This window comes from Girardinichthys multiradiatus, chromosome 3 (genome assembly GCF_021462225.1).
Source record: "Girardinichthys multiradiatus isolate DD_20200921_A chromosome 3, DD_fGirMul_XY1, whole genome shotgun sequence".
NCBI classification, from domain to species: Eukaryota; Metazoa; Chordata; class Actinopteri; order Cyprinodontiformes; family Goodeidae; genus Girardinichthys; species Girardinichthys multiradiatus.
The window spans coordinates 8,703,909-8,719,482 of record NC_061796.1 but is presented as its reverse complement, the minus strand read 5'-3'; the positions used below and the strand labels follow the sequence as shown (position 1 = coordinate 8,719,482).

The window sequence follows — 15,574 nt, the reverse complement described above, 5'->3', positions numbered from 1 at the left end:
TGAAGAAGCCTCTGACTGAAGACACTCTGTTGTTGTAGGACAGTCTCATGAAGAGGATGCTCAGGGTTCTCCATAATGTTCTTCGTTTTATGAAGAATCCGTCTTTCCACAATGATCTCCAGAAGTTCTAGAGGAGTCCCTAGAACAGAGCCAGCCTTTTTTATCAGCTTGTTGAGCTTTTGTAAGTCCCTGGCTCTGATGCTGCTTCCCCAGCAGATGATGGCAGAAGAGATCACACTCTCCACAACAGATTTATAGAAGATATGCAGCATCTTGCTGCAAACACCAAAGGACCTAAGCTTCCTCAAGAAGTACAGTCTGCTCTGTCCCTTCTTGTAGATGGCTTCACAGTTGCATCTCCACTCTAGTCTGTTGTCCAGGTGAACACCGAGGTATTTATACTCCTCCACCACCTCCACTTCTTCTCCCATGATAGAAATAGTTTTCGACTTATTCCTGTTTCTCTTAAAATCTACAATCATCTCCTTTGTTTTAGTCACGTTCAAAATGAGATGATTGTTTCCACACCATGCCACAAAGTGGTCCACCACCTTCCTGTACTCAGCTTCTTGCCCATCTCTGATCCACCCCATGACTGCAGAATCATCTGAGTATTTCTGCAGATGACAGGAGTCTGTCTTGTACTGGAAGTCTGAGGTGTACAGAGTGAAAAGGAATGGTGAGAGTATAGTCCCCTGTGGTGTTCCTGTGCTGCTGACTACCTGGTTAGACTCACAACCCTTCAGTCTCACAAACTGTGGTCTGTTTGTCAGTTTAAATTAAACTAAATGAATACACCACAAAGGTTGTTTCAGAGAAAGATACATAATTAATCTTCACTCTGCCTTATAGGCTGTAGAGTGAACCTTTTCACATTTTATCACATTAAAAAAATTATTTCAATGTATTTAATTGGGATTTTGTGTGATAGACCAAAACTAAGTAGTGTAAACCTGTGAAGTGGAAGAAAATTTAATCTGAAGTATGGTGGTCATTTGTATCCAGCCCCTTCTACTCAGATATCCCTAATTAAAATCTAGTGCAACCAACAGAAATCACTTAAGTAAGTAGTATTTAGAGTCCACCTCTGCGTAATTTAATCTTAATATAAATCCCGCTGTTCTGTGGAGGCCTCAGAGGTTTGTTAGAGAACATTAGTGAACAAACAGCATCATGAAAACCAAGGCACACAGCAGACAAGTCAGGGATAAGGCTGAGGGGAAGTTTAAAGCAGAGTTATTCCAAGCCTGGAACATCCCATGAGCACTCTTTGATTCATCATGTAGAAATGAAAATAGCACAACACTACTGCAAACCTACCAAGACATGGTCATCAAGCTAAACTAACAGTCTGGATAATATAACAGCATGGATCAGAGAATCAGCCAGGAGGCCAATAGTAATGAAAATCCACAGGTCAGGACACCCAGGCAATATGTTGGTTAAAAAAAGAAAAACTATTTATTGTACTCTCCACAAATCTGATCTTTCTGGTAGACCTGTGAGAAGAAAGCTATAGTTAAAAGAAAGCAACATGAAGGCCCATTTAAGGTTTGTAACAAGAAATATAAAGGACACTGCAAACATGTAACGGTGCTCTGGTGAGATGAGACAATAATTTTACATGGATTTAGCTTACAAATACTGTGCAAAAAAAATAACAATAGCTATTTCCCTTGAATACACATTACCCAATGAAAACCCTGAGGTGTTGGCAGCATCATGCTGAGAACCTACGTTTCTTCAGCCGGAACAGGGAAGATGATCAGAGTTGATGTGAAGATGGATTTAGCAAAATACAGTGCAAAGTCTGTAAAAAAAAAAATAATAATAAAAACTTTCACCTCCTAACTGAGTTTGAGATTAGTAGACATAACTGAATACAAATGCCCTCCGAACTTTTCAGATTTTTATTTCAACAACATTTGAACACCAAGCATCAGTTTGCTTCCTCTCATGCATTACCCTCTGTTGTCTACGACATAAAATATATTAAAGTATATACTCGTACTCGTACTCGTCGTCTTCCGCTTATCCGGGACCGGGTCGCGGGGGCAGCAGACTCAACAGAGATGCCCAGACGTCCCTCTCTCCAGACACCTCCTCCAGTTCCTCCAGAGGGAGCCCAAGGCGTTCCCAGGCCAGCCGAGAGACATAGTCCCTCCAGCGTGTCCTGGGCCGTCCCCTGGGCCTCCTCCCGAGGAAGGCGTCCAGGAGGCATCCGGTATAGATGCCCGAGCCACCTCAACTGGCTCCTCTCGATGTGGAGGATCAGCAGCTCTACTCCGAGCCCCTCCCGGATGGCCGAGCTCCTCACCCTGTCTCTAAGGGAGTGCCCGGCCACCCTACGGAGGAAGCTCATTTCAGCCACTTGTATCCGAGATCTCGTTCTTTCGGTCATGACCCAAAGTTCATGGCCATAGGTGAGGGTAGGAACGTAGACCGACCAGTAAATTGAGAGCTTTGCTTTTCGGCTCAGCTCTCTCTTCACCACAACGGACCGGCACAGCGCCCCCATTACTGTGGCAGCCGCACCGATCCGTCTGTCGACCTCCCGCTCCATTCTTCCCTCACTCGTGAACAAGACCCCGAGATACTTAAACTCCTCCACTTGAGTCAGGAACTCCCCTCCAACCTGAAGAGGACAAGCCACCCTTTTCCGGTCGAGTACCATGGCCTCGGACTTGGAGGAGCTGATCCTCATCCCAGCCGCTTCACACTCGGCTGCGAACCGCCACAGCGCATGCTGTAGATCTTGGCTAGAGGGGGCCAGCAGGACCACGTCATCTGCAAAAAGAAGACACGAAATCCACTGGTCCCCAAACCCGACCCCCTCCGGCCCTTGGCTGCGTCTAGAAATCCTGTCCATAAAAGTTATGAACAGGACCGGTGACAAAGGGCAGCCCTGCCGGAGTCCAACATGCACTGGGAACAGGTCCGACTTAGTGCCGGCAATGCGGACCAAACTCCTGCTCCGCTCAGTACAGGGACCGGATGGCCCCTAGTAAAGGGCCCCCGATTCCATACTCCTGGAGCACCCCCCACAGGGCATCACGAGGGACACAGTCGAATGCCTTCTCCAGGTCCACAAAACACATGTGAACCGGTTGGGCAAACTCCCATGAACCCTCGAGCACCCTGTAGAAGGTATAGAGCTGGTCCAGTGTTCCACGGCCGGGACGAAAACCACACTGCTCCTCCTGAAGCCGAGGTTCGACTATCGGTCAGACTCTCCTCTCCAATACCCTGGCGTAGGCCTTACCAGGGAGGCTGAGGAGTGTGATCCCCCTGTAGTTGGAACACACCCTCCGGTCCCCCTATGAAGGGGGACCACCACCCCAGTCTGCCAGTCCAGAGGCACTGTCCCCGACCGCCACGCAATGTTGAAGAGACGTGTCAACCATGACAGCCCTACAACATCCAGAGACTTGAGGTACTCAGGGCGGATCTCATCCACCCCCGAAGCCTTGCCACCGCGGAGCTTTTTAACCACCTCGGTGACTTCAGCCTGGGTGATGAAAGAGTCCAACCCCGAGTCCCCAGCCTCTGTTTCCACCACGGAATGCGTGATGGCAGGATTGAGGAGATCCTCGAAGTACTCCTTCCACCGCCCGATAATGTCCTCAGTCGAGGTCAGCAGTCTCCCGCCCCCACTATAAACAGTGTTGGCGAAGCACTGCTTCCCCCTCCTGAGGCAACGGACGGTTTGCCAGAATCGCTTCGAGGCCAACCGGTAGTCCTTCTCCATGGCCTCACCGAACTCCTCCCAGGCCCGAGTTTTTGCCTCTGCCACAGCCCGGGCCGCAGCACGCTTGGCCTCACGGTACCCGTCAGCCGCCTCAGGAGTCCCACAAGCCAACCACAGCCGATAAGACTCCTTCTTCAGCTTAACAGCATCCCTTACTGCCGGTGTCCACCACCGGGTTCTGGAATTGCCGCCGCGACAGGCACCGCAGACCTTTCGGCCACAGCTACGGGCAGCAGCATCGACAATAGATGCGGAGAACATGGTCCACTCGGACTCTATGTCTCCAACATCCCCCGGGATCTGGTCGACTTCAATACATCCCTGGCCGAGGGCTCTGCCAGGCGTTCCCAGCAGACCCTCACTATGCGCTTGGGCCTGCCAAGTCTGTCCGGCTTTCTCCTCCTCCAGCGGATCCAACTCACCACCAGGTGATGATCAGTGGACAGCTCAGCCCCTCTCTTCACCCGAGTGTCCAAAACATGCGCCCGAAGGTCTGATGATACGACAACAAAGTCGATCATTGACCTCCTGCCTAGGGTGTCCTGGTGCCAAGTCCACTGATGGACACCCTTATGTTTGAACATGGTGTTCGTTATGGACAATCCGTGACTAGCACAGAAGTCCAATAACAAAACACCACTCGGATTCAGATCGGGGAGGCCATTCCTCCCGATCACGCCTCTCCAGGTGTCACTGTCGTTCCCCACGTGGGCGTTGAAGTCCCCCAGCAGAATAATGGAGTCCCCGGGAGGGGCACTATCCAGCACCCCCGACAGGGACGGCAAGAAGGCCGGGTACTCTGCACTGCCACTCGGCCCGTAGGCTGAAATGATAGTCAGAGACCTCTCCCCAACCCGAAGGCGCAGGGATACGACCCTCTCATCCACTGGGGTAAACCCCAACACGAGACGGCTGTGCTGGGGGGCAACAAGCAAACCCACACCAGCCCGCCGCCTCTCCCCGTTGGCCACTCCAGAGTAGAACAGAGTCCAACCCCTCTCAAGGAGATGGGTTCCAGACCCCAGGCCTGGCTCCAGGGTGGGAACCCGGCTCCGCCGTACCGGGCGACGTCACGTACCTCGATATTTTGTTCTTCATGAGGGATCCTTGAACCACTCTTTGTCTGACCCATCACCTAGAGCCTGTTTGCCATGGGAGACCCTACCAGGGGCATTTAGGTCCCAGACAACATAGCCTCTAGGATCAGTTGAGCACTCAAACCCCTCCACCACGTTAAGGTGGTGGTTCAAGGATTTTCTCAATGTTTAAACTATATATTAAAGTATAAAAAGGGTTTGTGGTTGAAACGGCACTGCAGGTAATCACCAGATAACCATAGTTCTTAGTTCACCAGTAGATGTCGCTGTCACGTTGCTTTAACATTTGTGTGAAGCGCTAACTTTTCATCGAACATTTAAAACGTCTTCTGAGAGATGGATGCAAAAGGTGGAAAAATGGATGCAAAAGACATTTTAAATTAGAAAATTGAGTACAGCTAAATATTTTTCATCCAAAGTATTACTAGCGATGGGATTGCAGCTTTCGTTACAATAAGAGATGATGCACATTCGTTTTCCTCTCTGAAATAGTGATCAGACTCGCTGCATTTGTCTGCATCCTTGTTGTCTCTGGGTTGCAAATGATAAGATCTTAGACCAGCAGGACTGGTCAGATGCTGGGGATGCCTCACGGACCAAATACATTAAATTAACTATCAGGATCGCGTATTGGTGGAGAATTCCTTTGCAAGAAATAAGAGAATGACCGTTTAAACTGCTCGATCAAATGTAGCCTACGTTTTTGTTTGTTTTATTTCGTTAAAAGTCAAAGCCGTGCCCGGCGCATTCCTGTACGCAGGCAACCGTTCAGTGGTGTGAGTGAAGTTTTAGTAAAGGTGGTCTTACCAGATAGTTGATCCTTTAAAGTACTAAAGAAGAGAAAGATAATATTTTTTTTAAGTAAAAAAACCCCAAAAAGGACACATTTTATTCCCTTCAGTTTCGTGTCCGGATTACACACAAAACTAAAACATTCAGACTAATTTTGTTGAATTTAAATAGTTTATTGTGTTATAGTGGTTTCATGTCTGTAACCAGATATGGATCATTTTCCTAGTAATTTTTTTGTTGACGCATTTACCCTTTGATCGGTACGTGGCTGCAAATGTTAAAAAGATCCGTTTTTATGTTTAAAAATGCGTTGACAGCGAAGCGCGGAAGAAACTCCACCCCGCAGCTTCAGGATCCTCTGGCAGGCGGAGCGCAGCCCGTGCAGAGTGAGCTCTGGCAGGCTGCGCGCCGTGCGTGACGAGTCCGCGGAGAACTCCACAGGGACCAAAGTCCAGCCTGAGCTCGAGGTGTGTGAGCGAATGAGTGAGAAAGTGTGTGAGGGCGCGCTGGAACTTAATCACCTGTGAGTTCTTTCACAGCAATGCTCCAAAGATGGCGGTGGTAGCAGCGGGATCCGGAGTCTCAAGTGGCTCCGGGGTGCATAAAAGTGGATTTGTGGAGGTTTTGGTGCGGGAGAGCTGGCACAAAGTTTTGGCCAACTTGAGCGAGGAGGCGCTCTCGTTGAGCTGCGAGGACTGCGGCGTTAACGAAACCGTCAGCTCCAACGGGGTTACCAACGGATCTTACCTGGACAACAGCAACACTAACTCCAACAACGGCCCCCAGGCCGTGCGCACCGCTTTCACGGACCTCCCGGAGCGAGTGCCCGAGACGATCGCCAACATAAAGCGGTGCGTCAAGGTGACCAAGCAGGAAATCGGAGGACTCGGCATAAGCATTAAAGGTGGGAAGGAAAACAAAATGCCCATACTCATCAGCAAGATATTCAAGGGGCTTGCAGCGGATCAGACCCAAGCTCTTTATGTAGGGGACGCCATCCTCTCCGTGAACGGCATGAACCTGCGGGACGCGACGCACGACGAGGCTGTGCAGGCGCTGAAACGAGCAGGAAAGGAGGTGACACTAGAAGGTAGGATAGAGCATCACTGGAGGAGGGGGGCACAAGAGATTACAAATTTATTGCAGTTTACAGATACATCTCAATAAGTCAGAAAATCATTGAGAAGTTAATTTAATTCAGTGAATTAATTCAAAAAAGTGAAAGTGAATAGATTCAGTACACACAGACTGATGTTTCAAGCGTTTGTGTTTCAGCTAATAAAACCTAAAATCTGAATATTACATTAGACCAGGTAAAAAAAAAATGATGCATAAGTTATGCTACAGCCTACACAATCATGGGAAATAATGCAGACTTGACAGTTGTCCAGCAGACAGTTATGAACACCCTCCTCAAACTGGATAAGTCACAACAGGTCGTTGGTTTGGAGCCTGGCTGTTCACAGAGCACTGCACACAAGTATTTAAATGGAAAATTGAGTGGAAGAAAAAAGTGGGACACAAGCAACTACAGTATGACTACCATAGCCGTAAGAGAGATAGGGAAGCAATTGCCACTTAAGAATTTTGGACAGAATTGCAAAGTGCTGACTGCAGCTGGAATTGGTTCTTCAAGAGATACCAAGCAGGATATGGACCGTAACAGTTTTACTTTTGTCAAGCCACTCCTGAACCAGAGACAGCGTTAGGCTTTTTTTTTTTTTTTTTTACCTAAGGAAAAAAAGACTGTACTGTTGCCCATCAGTCTAAAGTCTTCTTTTTTTAAATGAAAGTAAACTTTACATATATTTATGAAATCATGGTCCCACCAGATGACATGGCACTCTAAATCAAGCTATATGGAGATACTGATTTCATTTTCCAGCAGGACTTGGCACCTCTCCATAATGCCAAATGTACCAGTACCTGCTTTAATGACCATTATATCTCAGTGCTTTATTGACCACCTGTTCTAAACAATGTAGGGAATCTATGGAGTTTTGTCAAGAGGAAAATGAGAGACTAATGTCTCGGGCCCTTCCAGATGAGCTGAAGGCTCTTCTTTTTCCTAAACACGTCAACAGAGCCACAGGCTGATCATCTCCATGCCGCACTGCATTGATGGTGTAATTCATATAAAAGGAGAAGTATGGAGTGCCTGTTTTGTAGACTACATAGACATACTTTTGTGATGCTATAGGTGATATTCTAAGTTTTTGAGAAAGTTAGCTTTCATGAGCTTTAGGTAATAATAATCAGAAATAACAAGCAAATACATCAACATGTGAAAAATGAACCTAGATAATATAAGTTTCACTATTTGAAGTGAAGTAGTGAAAAAATGTTAAACTTAAATGACATTCTGATTGATTGAGACGCACCTGTAAGGTAAGCCTGGCTTTTGGATCTCAGGGCTTAAGTAAATCCTGTATAATTATTTTTACCCTTTACCCAGCAGTTAAATTATTTACCATGTAGTCCATGTCGTCTCTGAAAAGTATGAATAAAGGGTAAAGTTCACCTTTCTCCCACAATAGATGTTTAATTTTAATTTTGCGTTTTGCCGGTCCTCGTCCCAAAAAAAGAACAGTTGAGGTTTTTATAGACACAGATTTCATCCACCTGTTTATATCAGAGATGCACAAATCAGAGATCATTTAGCAGATTTCAAATCCCGATTTCATGATGATCTGCCTACCAATTCTGATCTTCACCTTTCCTCTGTGTAATCATGCCTATTCAGACTCTATAAAGTGGCAACATACTTCCTGGTATGAGTTGCTTAATGCAAACCCTTTTGACAACTGCTAACAACCATACATGTACAAGCTTCTGCTTCTGAGTTTGTTGTTCCCGTTTCAGCGAAACTCGTAAGAATGAAGTGCTTCACTCTCACATGCAAACAAAGAGATGGTCCTGGCCAAGGAGACCCACTGGTTGCACTGTAGAGGAAAAAGCTGGTCCCTTGTGGGAAGTTATCCAGATATAAGAGAGAAGGAGAGAGAGGGCAGAGAGCAGGGGGGCTCAAGGAGAGGGAAGTGGGAGGGCACAGAGCTGAAATGTGAATTTAATAGGGAAAGTGCTGACAGTTTGCTTCGAGATGATAAAAAGAATGTGTTTTTAGATAAATGCAAATTAACAAAGATCATTTGCATTATACAAATGTGACAAAACATTTGAGTTATATCAGATATGTGTCTGTGAGATGTGAGACTTGTGCTGAACATCCTTTGTATCATGCACAAATTGACGTCAGTATGATGATGAGTTCTGTGATAGCCAGAAAAATGAGTGATATTTCCTCACTACTTCCTGTGCAAAAGTCGCAGTGAAAATTTGAGAGACAGATTGTATCACATGACGAAAGAGATCAAGGGAACACATCTGAGTTATTGCAGAGGAAAGTACCTGTCCCTTGGGAATGATGTGTGTGCTGCCATTACTTTATGCATGCTTGCTGTGTGTTTTTGTGTATCGAACTGTGCTTCCTTGAGCATGTCTGTGTATTTTACTGAAGCAAAGATTAGTGTTTCTGGAAATACACATGTGGTAAAGACTTGCACAAATTCTTCATATAAATTCATCTTTCGTAGCACTAGCATCCACCTTAAATTTGAGTATTCAAAAAAAGACTTTTTAATAAAATAAAATAAAAAAAAACTATTTTAATAAAATCACAGGTTCCTATAAAATAAATGTAACTAAAGTGTTTTATTCTTTATTATGCTTCATTTTCTTGAGTGGATCTCGATGATATTCAAATTATTTATTTACTAATTTGATTCCCTGGGGTATAAATATAACACAAAGACCCATATGCTTTAGGGAAAGGCAATCTGGTTTTCCCAAGTTCCAATAATATAGCTACAGTTCTAAACTTTACTGCGACCTAAACTAAAACTGCTTCGGTTGGTTAGATGCGACTAAGATTCAGCTTTTTCCAAACACTCCAGGTGGGTTTAGCATAAAACAAAGGATGGACAAATAAAAAAGCACCTCATGTCCATTGTTTTGTATATAAGGAAGGATCTATGATGCTGTGGGCCTGTTTACCTGTCAGTAGCTGTGGGAACCTCATTAGAGTGTTTGCTTTCATGAAGTGTTTGAAATACCAGAACATTTTAAATTACAAATCTGTTGGCCTCTGACAGAAAATTGAAAATGATTTTCCGTCAGGTCTTTCTACAAGCTAATGATAAACAGCCAGATCAAATTAAAATGGTTAACATCACCCAAAATCCACTTTTTTCCATAGCCATATCAGTCCCTCACAATAAATATCATAGAAAAGCAGTAGGCTGAGCTGAAAAGAAGAGTTATTTTAGTTTTGACTTTTCAAAAATGGGCAGTGCCAGGTTATGATGCTGCAATAAATCTGTTGTTATGAAGCCTTTTTGACCACTTTTACCATGGGTCTCGATAAATTTGGCCAGCACCATATAAAGTGGTGTGAATTTATAGTTTCAAAGATAGAAAGTGATAGGGTCTGCACAGACATGAGCAGTTAAAAGACAGCGGTTTGACTCTGAGGTTTAAACCTGCACTCCAACTGCAGAACCAAGTTTAAACTCAGATGTAAAAGGCCCTGTTTATATTAGAGGTTTATATTCATCATGGGTGACTCTTTGTAACTTGAACCTAGCTACCTGGCCAACATGCAAACGAAGTTGCCGCCTATGTCAAAGGATCAGCGGTCAGCTTAGCAACAAACAGGAGATCTCCATTTAGTTGGCTGATGTTTCTTTAAAATCAGAAATGCATTCAGATGCGAAGTACAGTCAAGGGTCATCATTACCACAAAAGTAAAAAATAGGATCTAAAACCAAAGCGAATCCCACCACAGGCATCAGTTTGGATCAATCCAGTGATTAATGTATTGTCAGTCTGTTCTGAATGCTTTCACACCTGCATTTACTGCAGTCCACTTTTGATAGAATCACCTAGGACACATAATTTGCAGCACCTCCTAACAGTCCCAGAGAGGCTCTTCTTTGTTCAAGTGTCACCTAAATAGGCTGTTTGTGCTCAGTGCTCCCTGTGTGTGAACAGATGAGCCAAATGGGAAATGCTCCGGGGAGTACAGTTCTGTAGCTGTCTCTGCTCCCAGCAACCATCACAGCCAGTGGTCTTATGGTGGTTCAATGCAAAACTGCCTTTGAGAAATAAAATAAAAGAAGATCATAATATATACTGATAAAAGTAGTGTTGAATAAAACAGTGGGATTTATGTGCAGAAATTTGTGAGATCAAGTCTAAAACTATCCCATCTTCTGCTGCACCTTTTCAACTTGACATATTGTTTTATAATTAGGTCCTCTTGGCCCACTACCTCTTCAAATACCCCTAAATGACAACATACAGCAAGTCAGAGTAATAAAACCCCTAGTTTGAGCTTCAGTTGTGACGTTTTGACATGTCATAGTGAACATAAGAGATATGAGAAGCCATTATTTTTTATTTGCTCCTGTACTTTTCCAGCTATAACATGTCAAAACGTCTTCTGTGATGAGGGCTTAATGGCTAAGAAGAAATAAAAAAGAGACAGCTTCTCTGGAGCTTTGAGCACCACGGAGCATCACCACTGAAGCCACCTATGAAGATGTAGCATTTTCTCCATCTGCATGATTCATTTAGGAAACATTTAAAGGTGGAGAGATCGTTAGGCAGCCAGTGGAGGGCCATCATTTGCAGCTTCTCTCACTTTTTGGCTTTTCGACGATGTTTGATTCCCGTGACTCAGTACACGGGCAGCATAATCTCTCTTTCACATGATCCCTAAGGACTTTGACTGCTTTTTATATGCGAACACCTCCACTCATAATATCAAGCCTCCATAGGAGACACAGGGCCAACATATAGATCTGGCTCTAGAGGAATGAGGACGTTTTTTTATGCCTTCATTTTCAACTAATGTTTTCTGCAATAATTAATTTATTTCAGCCATGTAAGTAGGGAGTTTATTTTTACTATCATATTAAAGAGTAATTTAAGATGGAAGTTAAAACATTTTCCTTAAAGAAGTAATGTTCTTGCTGTACATACAGTGCCTTGCAAAAGTCTTCATACCCCATCATGTTTGTAACAGTACAGCTACAGGTTTTGATGTATTTCACTAGGAATTCATATAATGGACCAACATAAACATGTGCATTTGTATTCAGCCCCCACTGAGTAAATACAATTTAGAATCTTCTTTTGCCACATTTACAGCTATAAGTCTTCTAGGGTATGTCTCTAGCAAGTTTGCACAACTGGACACTGCAATTATTGTTTTTTCTTCTTTGCAAAATAGTTCAGAGAGTGGAGACTGCCTGTGAACATCAAATTTTAAGTCATGCCAAAGATTCTTAGTAGGAATTAGGTCTGGACCTTGACCGGGCCATCGTAACACATGAATATGCTTTGATCTAAAGCATGCCCTCGTAACTCTGACTGTAAGTTTTAAGGTTCTTGTCCTACTGGAAGATGAACTTGTGCCCTAGTCTCTAGTCTTCTGCAACCTCTAACAGTTTTTTTCCTCCATGGTTACCCTGCATTTTACTTGTTCATCTTCACATCAACTCTGACCGGGTTTCAACTCTGACCCGGCTGAAGAAGACAGCCCCAGCTTCAGTTAATGCACATTCTTTGTGTTTATGTGGAATCATTATTTTAAAGACCCTGATCATGCAACCCTCATCATGTACAGTTGCAACTTTATCAGTTTAACAGCTAGGCAGAAGGGAGTTTATCGTCTTGTTTTTTTCTCAAGCACATTGTGGGTTCAGGTGTCGTTCTTTACTGTTCACACTGTCTCCAATTAGGTTTATGCAACCAAAACCCTAGAGTAGTACTAAAAGGAAAAATCAGGGGTTTATTGTGACAGGCTGATTGATTAAAATATTGAATCGGGAGAGTTTAGACTTCATGGCGTCATTTGTTTTTGTATTAATTTCTTATTTTTCCAAGATTATAGAATTAGAAGAAGACATTTACCTTTCCGTTCAGCTATCTTTTAGCTGAAAACCCAAATCAAGCTTGCAGTTTGCATCTGATTTGGCAAGCCAATTATTGCAACATTACCTTTACAGATGAAATGTACTAGTAAGTTGTACCTCACCATATTTTACAGAGTCTTGCAAAGTTACTCATACTCCTTGTTCTTCTATTCACATTTTGTCATGTGACAGACACTGACATACATGTAAATTTAAGAAAGGAAAACCTGTTTTTAATTTTTTTTTTTTTTACAAATGAAAATCTTGAAAATAAGTGATACCCCCAGTAAACAAACCTCAAGGAACTTACCACATGAGTGGCTTTCTTCAGCGAGGACAAGATGGCTGTCCAGAGTTTAGTGGAAAAAAGATGGTGTTGAAAACAGAACAATCCTGAAAGTAAGCCTTTCAGCAGATGCAAAGCACTTGAAAGTGCAGCCATGGTTCACCCTTTAAGCACATTTCTAAGTTTGAATTCCCCCGTCAATGTCCAGGCCTAAATCCAAATGACAGATTCTGGCAAGACGTGAAAACTGATTTTCATAGGCCCTCTTTATCCATTCTGTCTGAACTTAATCAGAACTTAATCAGAACTGGTGACATGCTCCAAAAACATGTAGCTGTAATTGGAGCTTAATGTGGTCAAATTTGTTTATTTCCACTTCACAATTATGTCGTACTTTATGTTGGTCTATCACATAGAATCCCAGGAAACGACAATGAGTTTTTGGTTTAAACTTGACAAAATATGTAAGAAGTTCATGACTAAGCCCTAGGAAGAAGGTGGACGAGCAAACTGTTAAAAATTAGACAACAACAAAAAAAAACACCTGCAAAGCTTCAGTAGGCAGGAAATGAGTCAGTGTCCTGTAAGTTCTTATGGTGAGTCCTTAACGAACCAAACCTGTCATTGGCTGATGGCTGGAGGGTCTTTGTGTGTGTGGATGTGGGTGTGCCACTGTCAGCACTCTGGCTGCCCCCCTGTATTTGTCTTTGAACATGTGCTTTATTGTACGTGTATTCATTTGTGCCAATGAGAGTTGAGGCCCCAGCAGTGTAGTCTAGACTGATGCCTCAGAGATTGTGTGTGTGTGGTTTACGGCATGATGTGGGTGTGAGACGAAGTCACTGTGTCTACCAGCTGACTCTTTATGCCATCAGAGAAACTATCATCTCCTTGCTTTGTTACTGCGTGCAGGTTCTGACTCAGTGGAAGACGGGGATGATCATAACAGCAGCTGTGGCGTTGCACTGGTGATTATTGTGGCAAAGGCAACAGATTGAATCACTCAGTCCTTGTCGTGTTTAAATGTTTATACAGCCAAAACAAAACCATAGACCTGTGGGTAAGACTTGGCCTCCTCCTGTAGACTTTAAGAGAAACAAAACTCAAATTGAACAGTCGGGTCATCTGTCAAGCTCATCTATAAATGTAACTGTTTTCTATGTTAGAGAAGCTTTTCAGTTTTGGAGTTACTATAACATTATACACTAGATTAAAAGATGAGTGGCCGAGATGATGGATAAAAGATATTTTGAGTCACACATCACTGACCTCATTTGAATTTGTGTCAGCTGAAAACACAACATTGTGAGGTGTGAAACCTACCAAATGTTCACACAGCAAATAAGTCTGTGGTTTTTTTCAGGAAGTGAGGTGGTTAATGTTGCTAATTTAGGAAATTTGGAAAACATTACCGTGGCGATAGCATCAGGCTTTCTGTGCTGCTAAGTAAGTACTTTTATGGAAGCATTTTGATTTTGATACCAGAAAGTGCTGCAGATGTTAATTTTTGCACTTAAACAGAATAAATGGCGCCTTACAACACCATGCCCAAGTTATCCCCTTTTCTCAGCTTTTTTAACATTTATTATTTCTACCTTTTGTAAACAAAATTGAGTAAATTTTAAAAGTCTGGAAAAGGGAAAAATTTTTATTTATTTAGAAGTATAGAAAAATAATATGAGAATATGAAAAAATATTTGTATTTCCAGGCTTTATGCCCTATTCCTTATCTAAATAGCCACTTCTTTTTATCTCTTTTACATACTTTTTATCCTTTCTCTGGTTCAGTTGGAAGAGCTTGCACACCATGTGCAGAGGCTATAGTCCTCGACACGGTTGTCCTGGGTTCGACTCCAAGTCCCGGGTCATTTGCTGCATGTCATTTCCTTCTCTCTCCACCTGCTTTCCTGTCTGATAACTGCTCAATAAAGGCTGCTAGTGCCAAAAACATCTCCTAAAACAAAAAGAAAGCATTTGTGCCATCCCTTCTTTCCTTTCCTTCCCTTTCTTCTATTCCCCCTTTTTTTTTCTTTGTTTCCTTTTCTGGAAACTCTGGAAAGGTAGGAATTTATTACATTTAAAACAAATGTAGGAACCCTGTAACATGTACAATATTTCCCCATTTGATACCAGCATTGATTTTACATTAATTTGATTTTTAACCAACCATATTTTTAATGGATTGAAAATATCGTTATAGAGATCATAGATTGTGTGAAACCATTTTCCCACTGTAAGTTTGGTTAGATCATGAACAAAGTTAGCATTTATGATTCAACACAAGATTTGGTGTAAATATTGTGTTCTAGTTTGCAGTACTTAAAGTAAATAGTGTTGTGAATAACCTCTTGATGGGTACCTTTTTTAGTTTTAGAGGAATACGTATGTTTGAAGTCCAACTGTATGCAGTGAGAGATTTGTAGTCATAAAGATGTGTTGGATTTTTAACATATTTTATCACTTTTATTGTCATTGCAATATATATTATTAAAACAACTTTTTAAGCCCATATTGCCCATCCCCAGTCTACATGTACATTTCCAATGCTTCCCTTTGTATTTATTGCTTTAAAAATCAGCCCCTCTCACTTCTCTAAAGAAGAGGGTTGATTAGGCACCATCTTGTCCTCAGGTAGCATCAATTCTACTTTTATTCTCCAAGGCAATTTTAAAGC

At 43.0% G+C, this 15,574-nt stretch overlaps 1 protein-coding gene across 2 annotated transcripts in view; it reads left to right on the top strand.

Annotated features, from left to right (window-relative positions):
* The first annotated feature begins 5,444 nt into the window (after positions 1-5,444).
* Positions 5,445-15,574, top strand: part of sntb1 (syntrophin, basic 1) — a 51,889-nt gene continuing 41,759 nt past the window's right edge. The window contains exon 1 of one of the 2 annotated variants that reach the window (XM_047361045.1): positions 5,445-6,727. In XM_047361045.1, coding sequence (XP_047217001.1) covers positions 6,190-6,727 — 538 coding nt within the window. In that variant the 5' untranslated portion in view covers positions 5,445-6,189. The remainder of the gene's footprint in view (positions 6,728-15,574) is intronic. The other variant, XM_047361044.1, reaches the window with a different exon arrangement.